Source organism: Rattus norvegicus, chromosome 9, assembly GCF_021556685.1.
Source record: "Rattus norvegicus strain SHRSP/BbbUtx chromosome 9, alternate assembly SHRSP_T2T, whole genome shotgun sequence".
In the NCBI taxonomy this organism is placed as follows: domain Eukaryota; kingdom Metazoa; phylum Chordata; class Mammalia; order Rodentia; family Muridae; genus Rattus; species Rattus norvegicus.
This window is the reverse complement of record NC_141542.1, coordinates 21,303,101-21,324,772: the sequence shown is the minus strand read 5'-3', so window position 1 is coordinate 21,324,772 and position 21,672 is coordinate 21,303,101. Positions and strand designations below refer to the sequence as shown.

General features: G+C 42.3%; 2 protein-coding genes across 3 annotated transcripts in view; both read left to right on the top strand.

Moving 5' to 3' along the window:
• LOC134480503 (uncharacterized) overlaps positions 1-18,744 on the top strand; it is a 42,173-nt gene extending 23,429 nt beyond the window's left edge. The window contains 6 exon segments of one of the 2 annotated variants that reach the window (NM_001447310.1): positions 6,392-6,590; positions 7,308-7,467; positions 8,451-8,526; positions 8,528-8,580; positions 9,249-9,432; positions 13,705-18,744. In NM_001447310.1, coding sequence (NP_001434239.1) covers positions 6,461-6,590; positions 7,308-7,467; positions 8,451-8,526; positions 8,528-8,580; positions 9,249-9,432; positions 13,705-13,710 — 609 coding nt within the window. In that variant the 5' untranslated portion in view covers positions 6,392-6,460 and the 3' untranslated portion in view covers positions 13,711-18,744. 2 annotated transcript variants of the gene reach the window in all.
• Positions 1-21,672, top strand: part of LOC146768883 (uncharacterized) — a 263,806-nt gene that overhangs the window by 206,288 nt on the left and 35,846 nt on the right.

The following is a 21,672-nucleotide window of genomic DNA, read 5'->3' as shown; positions in this document are numbered from 1 at the left end:
TCTAGACTGATATCCAGAATGGTTGTACCAGTCTGCAATCTCACCAACAATGGAAGATTGTTCCTCTTTCTCACATCCCTGCAAGCGTCTTCTATAGCCTGAGTGTTTGATCTTAGCCATTCAGAGTGGTGTGAGGTGGAATCTCAGGGTTGTTTTGATTTGCATTTCCCACATAACTAAAGATGTTGAACATTTCTTTTTGTGCTTCTCAGCCACTCCATATTCCTCAGCTATGAATTCTTTGTTTAGCTCTGAACTGCAATTTTTAATAGGGTTATTAGTCTCCCTGCAGTCCAACTTCATGATTTCTTGTATATTTTGGATATTAGCCCTCTATCAGTTGTAGGATTAGTAAAGGTCTTTTCCCAATCTGTTGGTTGCTGGTTTGTCGTAACGACAGTGTCCTTTGCCTTACAGAAGCTTTGTACCTTTATGAGGTCCCATTTGTCTATTCTTGATCATAGAGCATAAGCCATTCGTGTTTTGTTCAGGAAATTTTTTCCAGTGTCCTTGTGTTCAAGATTCTTCCCCGCTTTTGCTTCAATTAGTTTGAGTGATCTGGTTTGATGTAGAGGTCCTTGATCCACCTGGACTTAAGCTTTACACAGGGCAATAAGAAGAGGATGATTTGTACTCCTCCATATGCTGACCTCCATTTGAACCAGCACCCTTTGCTAAAAATGCTATCCTTTTTCCACTGGATGCTTTTGTCTCCTTTGTCAAAAATCAAGGGACCATAGGTGTGCTGGTTCATTTCTGGGTCTGCAGTTCTATTCCACTGGTCTATCTTCCTGTCTCTGTACCAATACCATACAGTTTTATCTCTAATGCTTTGTAAACTGCTTGAGTTCAGGGATGGTGATTCCCAGGGAAGTCCTTTTATTGTTGAGGATTGTTTTAGCTATCCTGCGTTACTTGTTATTCCAAATGAATTTGCAAATTGTTCTGTCTAACCCTATGAAGAATTGCAATCGAATTTTGATGGAGAGTGCATTGCAACTGTAGGTCACTTTGGGAAAATGGCCATTTTTACTATCTTCATACTGCCAAGCCATGAACATGGGAGATCTTTGCATTTTCTGAGATCTTCTTCAATTTCTTTCTTCAGATCATCAAGTTCTTGTCACACAGATCTTTCACTTGTTTGATAAAAGTCACACTGAGGTATTTTTATATGATTTGGGACTATTATGAAAGGTGTCATTTCCCTAATTTCTTTCTCAGCTTGTTTATCTTTTGTGTAGAGGAAGGCTACTGATTTGTTTGAGTTAATTTTATACCCAGCCACTTTGCTGAAGTTGTTTATCAGGCTTAGGAGTTCTCTGTTGTAACTTTTGGGGTGTCCCATGTATACTACCCTATCCTCTGCAACAGTGATATTTTGACTTCTTCCTTTCCAATCTGTATCCTTTTAACCTCCCTTTGTTGTCAGAGTTCTGGCTAATGCTGGGGACAACATACAATGGAGACATCTCAGTAGCCCGCAGTAGCTTTTAGTAAAAACTGGTTGTTTCCATTTCTCAAAACCTTAGCCCTGGACAACGGCTTTATAGATTTCATTTGTGTGTGACTGCCTATCAGTTGGCCTTGGTGTGCACAATTATTGTATTATATCTGACTTTCCTACTTCTTTCTCCTTCTGCTCTGGTGAATTCTGTGAAACTAGATGTTCCTTGATGTTATGATTCTTAGACAATTGGAAATTGATGCATAGGGGCACAGCACAGCACAGCCCTAGTGGCCCAGATGGATACTGTGTATTCTCATCTTGGAAAAAATGTAATAACTGCAGAATTGTAGTTCTAGATTAGGGTTTGACTTGCAAAGACAGCTTGAAGAAAATAAGAGAAAATGAATTAGAGCCAACATTGGGACCCTAAGAAAGGAAAAAGTTATTGAATTTAGGAAGTAAGTTTTACATAATATTATAGACTGGTTAAGGAAGTATAGAATATATAAAATAATATACTAGTAAACTAAGTCTAACTACTGGAACCCTTATGAGAGTCATTGTGTGCAAGGAACAGAACGCTAGTGGAATTACTGTGCTAAGGGTTACCTTGATTCTTTCTGGCCACTGCCTGGCAGTTTTGCCTATGTCATTTATCATTAGAGCTTCACAGGAAAATGCAATTAGCTGATCTCGGAGCTTTGGACTCTGAAGTATAAAAGTAAATGGTTAAAGTTTAAATCATGATAAGTTTACAATTATTATTATTATATTGGCCACAGGCCTGGGTATAGGGCAAGCCTGAAACTTTGGAGAACAGTTGTAATTCTTAGTTCTTGGTGAGATGTAGTCATTCTTTGCATTTGATTTGGCAATGATTATAAAATCTCTTTTTTCTACCCGCCTTTGGATTATTAATAAAGGACTGGGGCAAGAGAAAGGCTACAGAACATGTGAAGAGTAAATGAGAGAGAGCATGAGGGAGTGAATGAGAGAGTAAATGACAGAGCTAATGTGAGAACAAATGTGAGAGCAAATGAGAGAGCATGACAAGAGCATGTGAAGAGTGAGTGGAGAGAGAATGTGAAGAGTGAATGAGGGAGCTAATGAGGGAGCAAGTCTGAGAACAAATGTGAGAGCCAGGGAGAGAGCATGAGGAGAGCATTTGAGAATGAGAGAGGAGAGAACTTGAGGTGTGTGTGAACACTGTGTGTGTGCATGACAGGAGAGTGCATGTGCTGTGTGTGAGATATGTGTGAGGTATGTGTGAAGACTGTGTGTGTGCGTGACAGGAGAGTGCATGTGCTGTGTGTGAGATATGTGTGAGGTGTGTGTGAAGATTGTGTGTGTGCATGACAGGAGAGTGCAAGTGGTGTGTGTGAGATATGTATGAGGTGTGTATGAAGATTGTGTGTACCTGACAGGAGAGTGCATATGGTGTGTGTGAGATATGTGTGAGGTGTGTGTGAAGATTGTGTGTGTGCATGACAGGAGAGTGCATGTGCTGTGTGTGAGATATGTATGAGGTGTGTATGAAGACTGTGTGTGTGCATGACAGGAGAGTGCATGTGCTGTGTGTGAGATATGTATGAGGTGTGTATGAAGACTGTGTGTGTGAGTGACAGGAGAGTGCATGTGGTGTGTGTGAGATATGTGTGAGGTGTGTGTGAAGATTGTGTGTGTGAGTGACAGGAGAGTGCATGTGGTGTGTGTGAGATATGTGTGAGGTGTGTATGAATATTATGTGTATGTACGTGACAGGAGAGTGCATGTGGTGTGTGTGAGATATGTGTGAGGTGTGTGTGAAGATTATGTGTGCGTATGTGACAGGAGAGTGCATGTGGTGTGTGTGAGATATGTGTGAGGTGTGTATGAAGAGTGTGTGTGAGAATGAAAGGGTAATGAACAGACGTGTACATGATTGTGGGAGTTTGAGAAAAGAAAACTGCAATAAAAAAACTGGAATGTACAAAAGAATGCAGCGTGTGTGCAGCCTCAAGCTGAGAGAGAGAGAGAGAGAGAGAGAGAGAGAGAGAGAGAGAGAGAGAGAGAGAGACAATGACTTTAAGCCTTGAAGTTGCCTATCAGTTTGTACCCAAAGAGGAGTCTGTGGATATGTATTATGTGCCTTCCAGATAACCCTGCTTCCAGGTGAGAACTCTGATCCTGTGACCGAGGGCCAGGAAAGGCTGACAGAATGGCTGCTCCCCTGAGGGCAAAGGATAAAACTTTTAGGTCTATGACCTCCTAATTTATCTTTTCACCTGAAGACTTATTATTCAAATTTTCTTACTGGTATAAAACTATGATCCTGGTGAGCGTCTTGTCTCTTGGATGCTCAATCAGTTCTTTGTTGTCACAGACTGTTTGAGCTTACTCCAGTCACTGGGACTTATTCACACCTCAATTTTCCTGAACTTTTCAGATTTCTAACATTTGTGGCAAACTGCGTGGCAAAAGCAATGAATGTTGAGCACTTCCCTGGGGTCCAGTGCATATGGAGCTACGGGTGTATGGATATGGTAAATCCCTAGGAGTTACTCTAAGAATGTAGGACTGTGCTCTTAAGACCCCTCGTGACCTCACTTCACTTTGCCAGCTTTGTGGGCTTCTACACTGCTGCTCTGAGAAGAACTGAAAACTAATGAAATAGATGTGTAGCCTCCCATTACCTTTGTCATTGTTAGGATATTAGTAGGAGAGGTTTGATTGAAATATACTCTCAAAAATATTAACAAAACCATTGCCTCTTGTGTACCATCTGGATGAAGGACCAAGTTCACAGACATTTCTTCACAAACTTCCAAAAGCCAGCAAATTGGAGCATGAAGAAAGCCAAGTCCAAGGCATTCAAAACCAGCATCCTCACCAATGCAACCAGAAAAGGCTTTGGTAAAAGAAGGGAGGTACTGAGACAGTTGGCCCTCATACACTCAGAGAAGACTGTGCCAGGAGAATTGGGGAAGGATTGTGGGAGAGGAATTAAGTATCAGTAGTCAGTAAGCAGAACGTAAAGTGAAAAAGAAAAAATATATAAATAGAAATAAAACAAAGTTCTTTAACAAAATGGGATACAATGTATTGCTGAACTAACTAAGGTTTCAACAGAGGCCTTTCATCTCAATAACAGAAGCTTACCTAATCCAAAACATTGGGAAGCCATCCTACACTCCTGATTGGCTGGTTACCTGAGACCAAACAACATAGCTCTCTTCTTTATGCCTGTTTTCCTGATTTGAAAGTAAATAATGTGATCATCTGTGGTGTTGGTGGTAAGAATAAAATTCTTAACATGAATAATAGGACCATGCAGAGCATAGGCTTCACATTCTAGGTACAGAGTGAAGAGGTAGAGGGAATTACCAAAGAAAACAATAAGAATCCTAACAACAATTACAGAAATTATGAAATGAAATAAAACAAAAACAAAAGCAAAAACAAAAATACCTTGTGGGTGCTGGTATTAAAGGCACGTATTAATTTTGACCAGCTTTGTAGGTATTTCCAATAAAAAGCAAACAAACAAACAAACAGCCTTATTAAAAGTGCTGCAGGTGCAGGAGAGAAAGCTGGGAGATGTCCTGTGCTGCTGCCCCCATGCTGTGATTCTGCAGCAACAACTTCCTTGGGAAAAGGAACCTGTATGCAGTGGGATCCCTTGCTGGGCCTGTCATCTCAAAAAGAGGGGCTTCCCTAATCCCAAACCTTGGAATCCAGTTGACTTCAGGCCAGGAATGAAGTCAACCATCATTAGTGAAAGAGCAAGGGAAAAATTACATAGGAAAAAATATGTGCCTTAATCAGAAAAGATCCTCAACTTCTAAGGCCTCCACAATCTCCACCCCTCTCTTCTGAGCTGTGCATAGTTATGTTGTATAACTCCAGATGGTAGTAAAAGGCAGAGTTCTTCCCAGAAAACTCATACATGATTTTCACCCTGACATCTGTGAGGTGAGGTGGCATCGTATCACAGAGTCAGCACACCCAGGATAAGGACACAGAAGCCACAGATGACAATGCCAAATGGACTCCCTCCTGAACTTATGGACCCATTAAAATTGAGGTTTAGCCTAACCTTAGGCCATTCCACTCCCTGCCCATCCACCTGATTTTTATGTTTGCTCTGAGTAAAATATCAGCATGTAGCCCCAAATATCCTCAGGATTGGACTTGGAAATTCAGGAAGAACGATATTGGAGAAGGGATGGCTATGTGGTTACAATGTGGTAACACAATGTCCAGGTTGACGTTTGCTCGCTGATGTCCGATTTCACTGTCTTGTTATATTTGAGAAAGGGAGGATGTCCAACTTAATATATAAAAGGTACAGAAATTTATTATTTTATATATGCCCTGTAGTTGATCCCTATGTTTCAAGAAAAAAGGAGTTTTTATTCTAAAAAAATAAGATAATAGACCATTGATTTTGTGAAATACATGGATATGTAAATAAAAACAATGTCAACTGTCAAGGACTGCACAGTAAGCAAATATTTCCAGGTTTTATACACTCAGAGGTCTAGAAGAAACATATTGGCCTCCATAAAAAGGAAAACCTTAGGAATCGAAATGTGTGTCACATGCATTGTCTCGAGTAGTAGATTTACTTTTAAGAAAAAACTCCCTCTTCCTTGGTCCCTAGAGATTTGGGTGCTAAGAAAAATCTGTTCTCTCATTCAGGTTGTAAGCAGCCCTCCCCAGCAAAAGCACTGTTGAGTTCTAATGATGCACAGAGAAACATCTAGCTTAGCAATAGAGGTTGCCAAATGCTATTCCCAGTGATGTATGAGAGACTGGAGGAAAGGGTCCACACAGAAATTGATCAATTTTTGGAGAGCTAGTTAGCAGGTAGGTCATAGAACTTCCCAGTGGCATCATCAGTAAGCCCTTCACTGGACAATCTATTGTATCTAAGAGATCCCTAGAATCTTCTGTGATGTCACCGGTGTTGTGGTGACACCAACTGCCTTTGGGATATTCCTTCAGTTCCCTTTGGGTTCACAAACAGGCATGTTTCGCCAGCCGCTCAGGCTATTTCAGAAGGAAAGTGTTGATCAAGGAGAGACCACACCAAGGCTGAAGGAAGATGACCTCCTCTCATCTTCCTTGGAAGGAAGGAAATCATTCTGGGGAAGGCTTGGTGAGTCCTGGGCAGAGTTGGGGAACATCCTCAAGGAGGTATGTTTGAGATGTGCCTTCTAAGATTAGGCCTTACAAGCAGGAGCCTTGGGATTTCTCAAAGGCAAACCAAGAGTCAGGAGTTCCTGATCTTTAATTTGAGAGAAAGCCAGAAAGTGGTAAGCCTTCAGTGTCTTTTCTTGAAGCTTTTTAACTGTGAGTGTCAATGCATGGCAGGAGGAGGCACAGTGAGATTAAAAATGTGACCATCCATGGTTGGGAGTTGAAGCATTTCTTCCTCTAGATTACTGTAGGTTACATAAGTCTCTGATGGTGAGAACAAGGAAGGATGCACCCCGAGAAATGAATTGAGTTCTCAGACACTTTGGGTGGAACACACATGATTAGAGCCTGATGGTGCTAAGCAGTATGAACTCCAGGATTAACTGAAACACATCTGATATGAGATAACAACGTCCCAGATGTTTATGTATCAGTCAGGTTATACTATTCAGGGTGAGGGGTCCTGTAATAGTGAATGTGGCACGTGTATGGCATTAGAGGTTGGGAAGAGGGACATAGCTTAAGAATCCACCTTTAAGAAAGCTTTTCTGCTCTTTAAGGGATTCACCCAGTCTCTACCATTTCCCCTTCCTCACCTCCTCTTAGGATTCAGAATGATCTTTTCTGCCCATGGGCCACCAAATATGCAAATTCACTTGGGTTTATCTATTTACAGGTTTTGGTAGGAAGGCATCATCCCAAAATGTCATCAGTAAGCAAGAGGAGTGTTTAAAGGAACTGGAGGAACTTAAATTTGAAATCCAGAAGTGTCAATTCGAGAGGGATGAATTTTATCAAATCCTGGACCTTTATATCTATGATAATTCGGACCACAGGTAGTCATTATGGCCAGTAACCTGTTCACTGTCTTGTGCTTTCTCTCTGCTAACCCAAGATTTCCTCTTAGCACAAGAGAGGTTTACCTCTCATCCTGGATTTTAAGGAGATTTGGAAGGCATTTGCTTGTGAGATAAGCTAGGTCCTGTGTGTTTAGGGTCAACCTCTTTTGTACTTGACCCTGAGCTCCTTGGATTAGCATTGGTTCTGTCAACAGCTAGAAGGACCTGGTCACACTTGCTGCCTCTAAGTGAGGGGATGAAATGCCTGCACGTCATCCCTCTTTTCCTCTAATTTTTTTCATTATACACTGATTCTATGGCACCTCCATGCATGTAGTTGGGATTCTGCTTGTGTTTGTATATTGATTGGTATGTAAGTATGTGAAAGTGTTTGTGGGTATTAAGCTCTCGGTCAGGGAGTCTGGGGAGTTTCATGGGATCTTAGGATATGTCTGATGGACAGTTTGCAGGTCATGATAGTGGGGATGCCCACATGGATCAACTGAGCACTTTGCATCTTCTGTTTACTTAGGTGGTAGATAGGACTCTCCTGAGGGAAGGAGGGGTTACAAATCCTCTTCCCTGTCAAAGTAGTTATGCCCTCTGGGAATTCATGGAACAGTAGGAAACAAGGTTTGAGAATCCCTGTTTTCATAACAAAAGAAATATCATCACAACTATCTGTTAGACCCAAGCCACTGCAGTACAGTTGGTCTTGGGGGAACCATATCTCCACAGTCTTAGAAAATGTCCATATTTCAAAATAACTCTTTGTTGATTTGCGTAGAAATATTTCCTTGAAAGAATTGGAGTCTCACTGTTGTGTTTTTGCTCTGGTCTTTGTGTTTGCCACATTCTTCCCTCCCCCCACATTTCTTAAATTTCAATTTTTTATTGGGTTTTTTTAATTTACAATTCACTTAATTCTGAAATGCTGAGTTCAGATGGTTATTTTTTTCTTGGGCCATGCCCCACAACAGGCTGGATGTCGAATTGCCAATACTTCAATCCGAACATGAGATGAGAATGATGGCTATGCAAATGATGACCAGTTCAAAGTGAGGCCATGGAGAGGTACAAGGAGCTCATACAAGTGAACAGTTCCTACCGGTGAGTCGCTGACAGAGATGAGAACCCAGCACTAGGCAGGGAATGCTCCTGTCCTGTATGACATTGAACCAAATTCAGGGCACTGGTTCTGTAGTGTCTGACTTTTAACAAGAAGCCTGCCTCCTGGCAAGGGTCTTATGTTTGTAGCTCTTGGACTCAGTTGTCCTACATGTGAAGGGTATAGAAGACCCTCCAATTGTTATTTTCCCCATTAAGGATCCTCTAGATAGAAAGTTTTGTACTGTGATGGGAATATCAATCAACTCTGAATCTCTAGGACTCTGACAGAAGATTTAAAGATCTGTGATCGATGAGAAACACATGGAAAGATTGTATATCTATTGGGACTTCAATTACCCCTCAGAGGGGATTTTCCCACTACGTGAAGATGGTTTTAGCATATCATGGACATATAAGCACCCATATGGACCATTTCTTCTTCCTGGATTTATATAAACCGTCTTAGTGTCAGGATTATCAGAAGTACTTTGATTCATGTTGAATGTGGATTCTGGATTTGACCTCCTCTAATTGGTGCTAACTTGTATAGTGTGGCTCTGTTCTGGGGATGTCTGGGGATGAGGTATTCCTTGAAGGGATGATTTGACTTGCAAGAGTGACAGGCAAATAGAAGCTGGCTGGGTTTACCTTTTTTGTTTGTGGTTCAGCATCAGGCACTCCCAGCTTCTGCGTGAACAAACTCAATTGAAGAACAATATACAGATTTTGCTGAATGAGAAGAGAGAACTGCTGGTGGAGCAGACTGAACGGCCAGCATCCTGTGTGGAGGCAAAGAGGCTCTGTGAAGAGGCTGGAATGAACATCTGTGTCCCCAGTGCAAAGGAACAGCAGGTAGGATTAGGCCTACAGGTCAGGTTGTCCTCAGGTCTTTCCATAAACATAGACAAACCAATGTAACTGTCTATTGACTGATCCATGTCCTGACCTAGGTCTCATCCAAGTGTTCATTCATGTGATGGTTTACAAGGCTTTCTGTGGAGATAGCCCCTCTTCAGGAAACTGCATGTTTGGAAAGCGAATGCTCCTGCTCTTCGAGAATCTGCATTTTATTAAGGGAGATGGGTTGATCACATATCACAGCACTACATGCCATGTGTGTGGAGGGTGCTATGTGGGAGCCCCTCTTTAGACTAGAACAGGGCTTTGAGGGATGAAGCAAAAGCCTGGAGCTCATTTTCATTACAGGGATCTTGTGAGACTCCATGAAGTAAGTAGTTTTCAAGGAGGAGAGGCTGGTGGAAATGGCAAAGAACCGGTTCTCATTTGTGGTGGCTTTTGTTCTTCCCTCATGTCCCTGTATATGAAGATGGTGACTTCATGCTTCATAGATCTTGGGTAACTACAGAGCCTGAGGAGCAGCATGTCAGTCCTGTCTTATTTGAGTGCTCCTGGAGAGTTCATATGTGGGCCTTACAATCTGAAGCTGGATAGAAGACCAAGGATGTGGAAAAGGTTTCTCAAAGGCTGAGGGTTGGCATGAGAGATTTGAGACTTCAAGAACAAAGTTATCCGTATATACCCCCAATTCTCACCAAGAAAGGTGCATTGCTGTGCTGATCTGCATTTTAGGGAGCATGCGGGGAGGCCAGTTCATGACATGCAGTTTTGTCCAGTCATTATCCAACTTCGTCCTTTAAGCCTAGGTCTCTCAACAAACTTGAAGCTTCCTTTTTTGTGCTGTCCAGCAGTCTTTGCATCACCGGTCCAGTTCTAGGTGGAGCCCTGTCTCTTATTTGTCTCAACACATTCTTAAACCATTCAACTATTTTCAAAATAAGGATTAGATTTCTTCACTTTACCTGAACAGAGGTATCCCCCGGGAAGATTCTGGATTGTCTTATTGGCTTCACCATGATCTTGCATGGAATCCTAGAGTGCATCCCTCTGCTGACATTGCTTTGCTGACTATATCATGGGCATGGCATTCTTTAAGGATAGATTCCCTCTCAATATTGTACACAGTGCTGCATTTCAGAAAAGTCAGGGTATGTTATTTCTTTAGCCTCCTTCTGACTGACATTGAGGTTGTTTTAACATCACATGAACTTTAATGTGATGAAAAGTTCCTGGTAAATGACCATGAGTCCCTGTCTTGTCTGATGGTTCCAAGGTCTTCTATGAAGAAAACAGGGTAGTTTTAGTGAGGGGCCTATGATGAGTCAACATAGAGCTTGATGGAGTCTTTTCCTAGAATCTCTCTCTTGGGAATTTGATGTTGTATTGTTTAGGCTATCTGTGCAGAACATGTAACTTACTTGTAAAACCAACAAGTATCTGCATAGAAAGGTTTCCTGAAGTGGAAATGAGTACAGGCCAGGGCAGCACAGCCTGCTTGAGTCTAAGAGACTTGTACACAGCATAGCTCCCACTAATTCCTCACTCAACAGGAAATGTGCTGCACAAGATCAAAGTTTTCATTTGTGCGTGCAAGTCAGTATCTGTGTATTTCTGTGTGTTTGTGTGTGTTTGTGTTTGCAGTAGTGAATGTGTTTCCCTCTATTTCCAAGTTTCATGAGAAAAGTACTCTAAGAGTTCACTTTACATCCATGAAACATGAAATACAGCTGCCCAGTCATTTGGCATCTCCATCCAGCTCTGTACAGCAAAAGGACACTTAAGGTATTAATTTATTCTGTTTTCAAAAATACCGTAACAGAATTATCTCGTGAAGTCTGGGGGAGGAGTGGGAAATATGTTCAAGTGAGTCGTGTTTCACAGTGGTAACAAATGGTACAGGCCTGGAGCTTGCAGGTCCCTTTTAGTTATGGTGTAAAAGAAGGACAATCAAGTCCTGTAGAAATGCAACCCCCCAAAAAGAGGACACAAAAACACCTGTAAAGTTAGATTTTCAAGTGATTAGGGGTAAAACTACTGGTCTGCATTGAAATCCTTTGGAGCACATCAAAGGAAAGGAGTACAGGGAGGTAAGGGGGGCTTCTCTCTAAAATCCATGAGTTTATGCGGCTTCTCTGTTCTTTGTGAATGGTGAAAGCCCACTGGAAGGGTGTGTCACTCACTGTGTCTTCTCTAAGGTTGCTTTCCACATGGCCTGCTACCATTTCTCTCCAGCTACCTTTGCACACTACAGCTTCCGCTGGGAGTTTGGCTTGGATTTTATTCATTGAGAATTTGAGTTGCTTGGAGTTGTATTGTCATCCAGCAAAAGCCCCATAGCTATGCTGTGGTGCAAGAACAGGGCAGTGTCAGGAGCCCGTTTGGTGCACAGATAATCTAAAGCGCTCCCCTATGTTATCTGTGTAGCATTCTGCAAGTGCTGTCAATCAACATCATTTTCTCTCCCTTAATTTCAGCCTCAATGGAGTTAGGAGAAATGATGAATTTCAGATGAGTCTGGGAGTGTAAGAACAGGTAGCCCTATGAGAAGCCATGTTCAGAAAGTGGAACAGAAGTTTTAGTTAACCCAGTGATTCCACAACAAGGAGTAGGTGTTGCCATTGCAACTAGGGCACATCAGTGTTGTAGTGGTCCCAGAGTAGCCCTGAAGGAGAATCTATCCAGACGTCCATCAGGCAAGAAGTAAAAGTGTACCATAGGGTGGAGCCCTTCCATAGATTCTGATTCAGTCTGAGAAAATCCATGCAAGCTTTTACGTACTTACTCAAAATATCTTTGGCACAATCACATTACGGGGAGAAAAATTGTTGATTTTGATCCTGGTTATGGAGATTTCCTATGATTCTAGCTTTGGGCATGAAGTCACTCAGGCTATGGTAAAGACAGCTCAGATTAGAAGAAGCTGCACACTTTGGGGAAAGTCTGAAACAGTGAACAAGAACAAGAGTCTAGTCTACAACCAACATATGATCCTTTGCTGAGCAACAAGACAGCTCTACACAGCCTTTGGGACTTGCTAAGCCAGATTGTTAATGGGGAAAGAACCCTGAGTCTATATCGGTTTATGGGAGGACAGCACATCACTGACTGAGCTGTCTATAGGCTCTATTCACTATGTACATATCCCACTCAACATTTGTTTTTATGCCTCCAGCGTATACTGGGGAGTCTTTACATTAAGCATTAATGTTCAGGTAGGAACACAGGCTGGAAGAAGCCATTTGAATATCCTTTCCCTATATAAGTACCCGTTTTGGGTGAATGACCACCTACATGGATTTCAGCCTCAGGCAGCTAAAGAGCTACTCAGAGTATAGTTCTGGTACAGTTCATGTGAATTTTGCCCATGAAACAATATATATGATCCTCTGGATTTCTTGCTATGTTCTACTCCTTTCTTCCTGTGATCTCTCTGGAAAGATCTGAGGACATTTTCTCTTCTGTCCTCTCAGAAATTGCCTTACACTAGCCATAGACTTACAGGGGTGCTGGTGTGTTTCTACATCACAATCACCTTTAATGTCCGTGTGTACGCTGGGAAGATTTGCATGGAGCACATTCTCAGTGATTACAGGATCCATGCAATTCCCATGGATTTGATGTGAGATGGCTTCTCTGTGCATTTGCAGGTACAGTGCTTAAAATGGAACCTAGGCAGGTTCCTACACTGCAAACATAATCAGAACTTTCACCTCAATTCTAGGCATCTTCTCCAGAAGGCATCCACATGGTATTGTAGGTTGCTCATCCCTCTCTTGAACTCAGATTCAGACATAGGTACAATGTTATTATTCAACATAATATATCTGGACCAGTGGAAAAATACGCTCATTTTTCTCTAAATTCCAATACAGTGTATAGTCCACAGTTCAAATTCTAGCAGTTTTAAAAGCTGAGATACAAATCCAAGAGCAGGTACTCTATGACACTTGGGGATGCAGGGACTGACCTCAGCTGACAGGTCATGCTGGATTGTCCAACTGAATAGAGCTGATGTAAGAGGGAGAGTTGAAAGACTGAACCTCCAGTGATCTAGACTGTGGGGGGGAGGGCAGCAATGGGGGGAGGGTTGGAAGGGGAACACCAATAAGGAAGGGGAGGGGGTAGGGGGATGTTTGCCCGGAAACCGGGAAAGGGAATAACACTCGAAATGTATACAAGAAATACTCAAGTTAATAAAAAAAAAAAAAAAGAGGGAGAGCTGAATTGACAACCACTCACTAAACCTTTATTCCTTTGCTCTGCTAGGTCTGAAATTCTCCAGGAGAAACTCGAACAAGACACAAACCAGGGCAAGATCTCCCTTGGAGAGAAGTGCTACAGGAGGAGAACTAAGTGTGCACAGCAAATACACCACTATTGCATCTCATCTGTAATGTCCATAGCAATTGTGGACTGCATTTTCCTCCTTTAGTTTGATTTCTTTGGATTGAATAGGCCGTACTTTCACCTCCCCACCCTCCAGCAAGTGTAAACTTTTGGAGGGACTCAGAGAAGTGCTGATGCACATCAATCAAGAGGTGCTGGTCATCCAGAAAGACTGTGCACGTGTAAATGTGTACTTGTCCTGGTGGGTCATCCAGAAGAGTTTCATGGATATCAGTTCACAACATTGGAAAGACTTTGAGATAAAGTCTGTAATATCATTTCTACTCAGTATTGGATGGCTTTGTCCTTAATACCCCCACTCCAACAAAACAGACCTACTTCCACTCCTCTTGGAAAGATTATTACCACCAGTAACTGCTTGTCTACTGTGTCTCCAAGGAGAGACACAGGCTATAAATCTATTCTGCAGAAGGAGCAGCAAACAATGCTTAGCGCAGCTCCTCTATTTAAGTGTGGCTGAGTTTTGATTATTTTGGTTATTTGGTTTTCCTCCTATTCATTTGAAGTTTTGTTATTTATGTGTTGTTGTTTTGTTCATTTGGTTTTCTATTTTGATAAGGATATAGACTGTATATATTGACTACCTGCATCTGGTTACTATCATGTAAATTGGATGTATCCTGGTGAAAAAAAAGAGTAATCTCAAACTCTTCACTCTTAAGAACCTTCTTTATTAATCATTAGTGTCAACATCTGAAGTCCCACAGCTATCAGGGAGGGATGGATCTCTGCATTCTCATGGGGACTGGGCATCAAAATCACTTCCCAGTCAGACTGAGATTCAAAGGCAATTATACAGTCACTGTTCACTGTGTTCCAAACTCTGTGAATTTCAACTTCATATTGCATATATTACCCACTGTGTATGCTTACTGTCAAATATATAGTTACCTCTAAATTATACTCTGTGGATGAGAGTGTTGAACAAATTAATGGGATAAACATTAATTTCTCTGTAATATCTCCCAGGACATATAAACGTGGCATAAGGGAGTTTAAAGCAATCAGGAAGCCTGCACCCAAATCCCGTGGTGGAGAGTGCTGAACACCCAGGAATGCAGATACTCCTGATGCCACAGGACAGAAAGCCACTTCTGCCCAACTTTGCCCACATCTCTTGCCCAATATTAATCTGCATGATGCCTCTGGAAACAGGAATATAGGAGCAGTCAGTGGCAGGAACCTGCTTGGTTCAGCCTGTGTCCAGAACCAACCCAGGCCCTGAGCATATTTGAAGAAAACCAGAGGCATACAATTCTGTTTCCTGATTGTGGCTTTTTTTTATTTGAAGTTCTAAACACCATTTTGTTGTTGTTGAATTTTAATTGGATATTTTTCATTTTGAATTCAAATGTTATTCCTTCCTTGTTTTCCAGAAATAAGTCTGAATACCATCGCCCTCCCCCTCTTCTATAAAGGTGTTCCCTTCACCATCCATCCACTTTCCCAGCCTAGGCAGGACCCAGGGCTGCTCATTCCATTTGTGCCCAAGAAGACCATCCTCTGATACACATGCAGATGGAGCCATGGCACAGTCCCTGTATAGTGATTGGGTAGTGGTTTAGTCTCTGGGAACTTTGCTTGGCAGTCATGGTTGTTCTTATGGGGTTGTTAGTCCCTTCAGCTCTTCCAATCTTTCTGTAATTCCTCCAATTGAGGTCCAGTTCTCAGTTCAATGGTTTGCTGCTAGCATTCTCCATTGTATTTGACATGCTCTGGCTGTGCCTCTCAGGAGACATCTATATCCAGTTCCTGTCAGCCTGCACCTCTTAGCTTCATCCACCTTATCTAGTTTGAAGGCTGTATGTCTATAGGTCACTCGTGGGGTAGACTCTGAATGGCCATTCCTCCAGGCTCTGTTGTAAACTTTGTCTCCCTATCCCTTCAATAGGGATTCTTCTTCTCTTTTAAAGGAAGAAGTGAAGCATCTACATTTTGGTCATCCTTCCTGAATTTGATTTGGTCTGTGAATCTTGGGGAATTCCAGCATTTGGGCTAATATCCACTTATCAATGAGTGCATACCATGTGTGTGTTTCTGTGATTGGGTTAACTCACTCAGGATGATATGTTTTAGTTCATTCTATTTGCCTATGAAATTCATGAAGTCATTGTTTTTGATATCGCTGTAGTACTCCATTGTGTAGATGTACCACACTTTCTGTTTCCATTCCTCTGTTGAAGGGCATCTGGGATCTTTTCATTTTCTGACTATTATAAATATGGCCGCTATAAACGTGGTGGAGCATGTGCCCTCTTGTATGTTGGAGTATCTTGTGGGAATATGTGCAAGAGAGGTATAGCTGGGTCGTCAGCTAGTGCAATGTCTAATTTTCTGAGGAACCTCCAGACTGATATCCAGAATGGTTGTACCAGTCTGCAATCTCACCAACAATGGAGGAGTGTTCCTCTTTCTCATATCCATGCAAGCATCTTCTGTTGCCTGAGTATTTGATCTTAGGCATTCAGACTGGTGTGAGGTGGAATCTCAGGGTTGTTTTGATTTGCATTTCCCTTATAACTAACGATGTTGAACATTTCTTTTGGTGCATCTCAGCCACTCCATATTCCTCAGCTGTGAATTCTTTGTTTAGCTCTGAACTGCAATTTTTATTAGGGTTATTAGTCTCCCTACAGTCCAACTTCATGAGTTCTTTGTATATTTTGGATATAACCCTCTATCAGTTGTAGGATTAGTAAAGGTCTTTTCCCAATCTGTTTGTTGCTGTTTAGTCTTAACCACAGTGTCCTTTGCCTTACAGAAGCTTTGTACCTTTATGAGGTCCCATCTGTCTACTCTTGATCGTAGAGCATAAGCCATTCATGTTTTGTTCAGGAAATTTTTTCCAGTGTCCTTGTGTTCAAGATTCTTCCCCACTTTTGCTTCTCTTCGTTTGAGTGTATCTGGTTTGATGTAGAGGTCCTTGATCCACCTGGACTTAAGCTTTGTCCAGGGCAATAAGCAGGGGATGATTTGGACTCTTCCATATGCTGACCTCCAGTGGAACTGGCACCATTTGCTGAAAAAGTATATTTTTTCCACTGGATGGTTTTGGCTCCTTTGTCAAAAATCAAGTGATCATAGATAGGTGTGTGGGTTCATTTCTGTGTCTGCAATTGTATTCCACTGGTATATCTTCCTGTCTCTGTACCAATACCATACAGTTTTTATCACCAATGCTCTGTAATACTGCTTGAGTTCAGGGATGGTGATTCCCAGGGAAGTCCTTTATTGTTGGGGATAGTTTTAGCGATCCTGTGTTCTTTTGTTATTCCAAGTGAATTTGCAAATTGTTCTGTCTAACCCTATGAAGAATTGGATTGGAATTTTGATAGGCATTGCATTGAATCTGTAGGTCACTTTGGGTAAAATGGCCATTTTTACTATCTTCATCCTGACAAGCCATGAGCATGGAAGATCTTTCCATTTTCTGAGATCTTCTTCAATTTCTTTCTTCAGATCATGAAGTTCTTATCACACAGATCTTTCACTTGTTTGATAAAAGTCACACTGTGGTATTTTTATATTATTTGGGACTGTTATGAAAGGTGTCATTTCCCTAATTTCTTTCTCAGCTTCTTTATCTTTTGTGTAGAGGAAGGCTACTGATTTGTTTGAGTTAATATTATACCCAGGCACTTGCTGAAGTTGTTTATCAGGCTTAGGAGTTCTCTGGTGTAACTTTTGGGGTGAATCAAGTGTACTCTTCTGTCGTCCGCAATAGTGATATTTTGACATCTTCCTTTCCAATCTGTATCCCTTTGACCTCCTCTTGTTGTCTGCTTGCTCTGGCTAATGCTGGGGACAACATACAATGACAGGGACTGCAGGCAGTAGGCCGGGATGGAGACATCTCAGAAGCCTGCAGCAGCTCCTTGTAAAGTAGGGTGGCTTCTTGGAACACTGAGAAGCAGGAGACACATCTCTCCATGAACCCACCATCTGAAATAAGAGGCTGCCTGCAGCAGTCCGGGATGGAGACATCTCAGTAGCCCACAGTAGCTCTTTTTAAAAACTGGTTGTTTCCATTTCTCCAAACCTTATCCCTGGACAAGGGCTGTATAGATTTCATTTGTGTGTGACTGCCTATCAGGTGGCCTTGGTGTGCACAATTATTCTATTATGTCTGACTTTCCTACGTCTTTCTACTTCTGCTCTGGTGAATTCTGTGAAACTAGATGTTCCTTGAGGTTATGATTCTTAGACAATTGGAAATTGATGCATAGGGGCACAGCACATCATATCCCTAGCGGCCCAGGTGCATATTGTGTATTCTCATCTTGAAAAATATGTAATAACTGCACAATTGAAGTTCCAGATTAAGGTTTGACTTGCAAAGACAGCTTGAAGAAAATAAGAGAAAATGAATTAGAGCCAACAATCGGGCGCTAGGAAAGGAAAAGGTTATTGAAGTTAGGAAATAAGTCTTATATAATATTACAGACTAGTTAAGGAAATATAGAATATATAAAATTATATACTAGTAAACTAAGTCAAACTACTGGAACTCTTATGAGAGTCATTGTGTGCAAGGAACAGAAAGCTAGTGGAATTACTGTGCTAAGGGTTACCTTGATTCTTTCTGGCCACTGCCTGGCAGTTTTGCCCATGTCATTTATCATTAGAGAGTCTCAGGAAAATGCAATTAGCTGACCTCGGAGCTTTGGACTCTGAAGTATAAAAGTAAAGAATTAAAGTTTAAATAATGATAAGTTTACAATTATTATTATATTGGCCACAGGCCTTGGTATAGGGGAAGCCTGAAACTTTGGGGAACAGTTGCAATTCTTAGATCTTGATGGGATGTAGTCATTCTTTGCATCTGATTTGGCAATGATTAAAAAATGTCATTTTTCTACCCGCTTTTGCATCATGAATAAAGGACTGGGGCAAGAGAAAGGCTACAGAACATGTGAAGAGTAAATGAGAGAGAGCATGCGGGAGTGAATGAGAGAGTAAATGACAGAGCAAATGTAAGAACAAATGTGAGAGCGAATGAGAGAGCATGAGAAGAGCATGTGAAGAGTGAGTGGAGTGAGAATGTGAAGAGTGAATGAGGGAGCTAATGAGAGAGCGATTCTGAGAACAAATGTGAGAGCCAGGGAGAGAGCATGAGGAGAGCATGTGAGAATGAGTGAGGAGAGAATGTGAGGTGTGTATGAAGATTGTGTGTGTGCGTGACAGGAGAGTGCATGTGGTGTGTGTGAGATATGTATGAGGTGGGTATGAAGATTGTGTGTGTGCGTGACAGGAGAGTGCATGTGGTGTGTGTGAGATATGTATGAGGTGTGTATGAAGATTGTGTGTGTGCGACACAGGAGAGTGCATGTGTTGTGTGTGAGATATGTGTGAGGTGTGTATGAAGACTGTGTGTGTGCGTGACAGGAGAGTGCATGTGGTGTGTGTGAGATATGTGTGAGGTGTGTATGAAGACTGTGTATGTGCGTGACAGGAGAGTGCATGTGGTATGTGTGAGATATGTATGAGGTGTGTGTGAAGATTGTGTGTGTGAGTGACAGGAGAGTGCATGTGGTGTGTGTGAGATATGTATGAGGTGTGTATGAAGATTGTGTGTGTGCGTGACAGGAGAGTGCATGTGGTGTGTGTGAGATATGTGTGAGGTGTGTATGAAGAGTGTGTGTGTGCATGACAGTAGAGTGCATGTGGTGTGCGTGAGATATGTATGAGGTGTGTATGAAGATTGTGTGTGTGCGTGACAGGAGAGTGCATGCGGTGTGTGTGCGATATGTGTGAGGTGTGTATGAAGATTGTGTGTGTGCATGACAGGAGAGTGCATGTGGTGTGTGTGAGATATGTATGAGGTGTGTATGAAGATTGTGTGTGTGCGTGACAGGAGAGTGCATGTGTTGTGTGTGAGATATGTGTGAGGTGTGTATGAAGACTGTGTGTGTGCGTGACAGGAGAGTGCATGTGGTGTGTGTGAGATATGTGTGAGGTGTGTATGAAGACTGTGTATGTGCGTGACAGGAGAGTGCATGTGGTATGTGTGAGATATGTATGAGGTGTGTGTGAAGATTGTGTGTGTGAGTGACAGGAGAGTGCATGTGGTGTGTGTGAGATATGTATGAGGTGTGTATGAAGATTGTGTGTGTGCGTGACAGGAGAGTGCATGTGGTGTGTGTGAGATATGTGTGAGGTGTGTATGAAGAGTGTGTGTGTGCTTGACAGGAGAGTGCATGTGGTGTGTGTGAGATATGTATGAGGTGTGTATGAAGATTGTGTGTGTGCGTGACAGGAGAGTGCATGTGGTGTGTGTGCGATATGTGTGAGGTGTGTATGAAGACTGTGTGTGTGCGTGACAGGAGAGTGCATGTGTTGTGTGTGAGATATGTGTGAGGTGTGTATGAAGAGTGTGTGTGAGAATGAAAGGGTAATGAACAGACGTGTGCATTATCGTGGGAGTATGAGAAAAGAAAATTGCAATTAAAAAGGCAGAGTGCACAAAAAAATGTTAAGTGTGTGTAGCCACAAAATGTGTGTGTGTGTGTGTGAGAGAGAGAGAGAGAGACAAAGAGAGAGACAGAGAGAAAGACAGAGAGACAGAGAGAGAGACAGAAACAGAGAGAGAGAGAGAGAATGACTTTAAGCCTTGAAGTTGCCTGTCAGTTTGTACCCAAAGAGTAGTCTGTGGATATGTATTATGCGCCTTCCAGATATCCCTGCTTCCAGGTGAGAACTCTGATCCTGTGAGAGGCCAGGAAGGGCTGAAAGAATGGCAGCAACCCTGAGGCCAGAGGATAAAACTTTTTGGCCTAGAACTCCTAATTTATCTTTTCATCTGAAGCCTTAATATTAAAATTTTCTTACTGGGAAAAGACTATGATCCTGGTGAGCGTCTTGTCTCTTGGATGCTCAAGCAGTTGTTTGTTGTCACAGACTGTTTGAGCTTACTCCAGTCACTGGGACTTATTCACACCTTCAAATTTGGTGAACTTTTCAGATATCTAACATTTGTGGCAAACTGAGTGACAAATGCAATGAATGTTGAGCACTTCGCTGGGGTCCAGTGCATATACAGCTATGGGTGTATGGATATGGTAAGTCCCTATGAGTTACTCTAAGAAAGTAGGACTGTGCTATTAGGACCTGTCCCGCGCGCGACTTTTCGCCGGCAAGGAGCACGCGGACATTTAGAAATCCTTACTGTGACCACTTTATTAATCTTAGAAGAGGAAAAACCATGCCGCGCCAACATGGCGCGCTTATAAAACCCTAGTGCGGCACACCCACACCTGATTGGTTGTTACCCATGATCTCATAAGGCACGCCCCGGAGTGGGCAAAGACCTGGCACAAAGGCACTCTTGCACATGCGCACAGTTAACTTCCTGAAAGGGGGCCGGCTGGTGCGGCGAAGCCTGGCGCCATCTTGCAATGGCAGAGTCTATCCTAGCCTACCACGTGGGGCGCAGTGGAAGCCAGCGCCATCTAGTGCTGGCGAATGTTATTGCAGCCCTCTACATCTCACCCTTATAATTTATATAATTTATAGCAGTCATGATCACCCTATCGCATGCAATGAGGAAACCTCAGCGATGTGCAAGGGCTGATCAAAGGAACACTGAGTCTCTCTCAATCCCAGTGCAATGGATCCACAGATCCATGGGGTGCAGGAGCAGAGAACTCAGATACAGAGAGAGTCCCTCTCCTCCAAGTGCAATGGACCCACAGATCCATGGGGTGCAGGAGCAGGGAACTCAGATACAGAGTAAATCCTGAACAAGATAACCAAATTCCAGGTGAGGCCCTTTGTACAATGGCCACAAGTGCTTGAGTGATAACGGCCTTGTCACGTTACTGTTGAGAT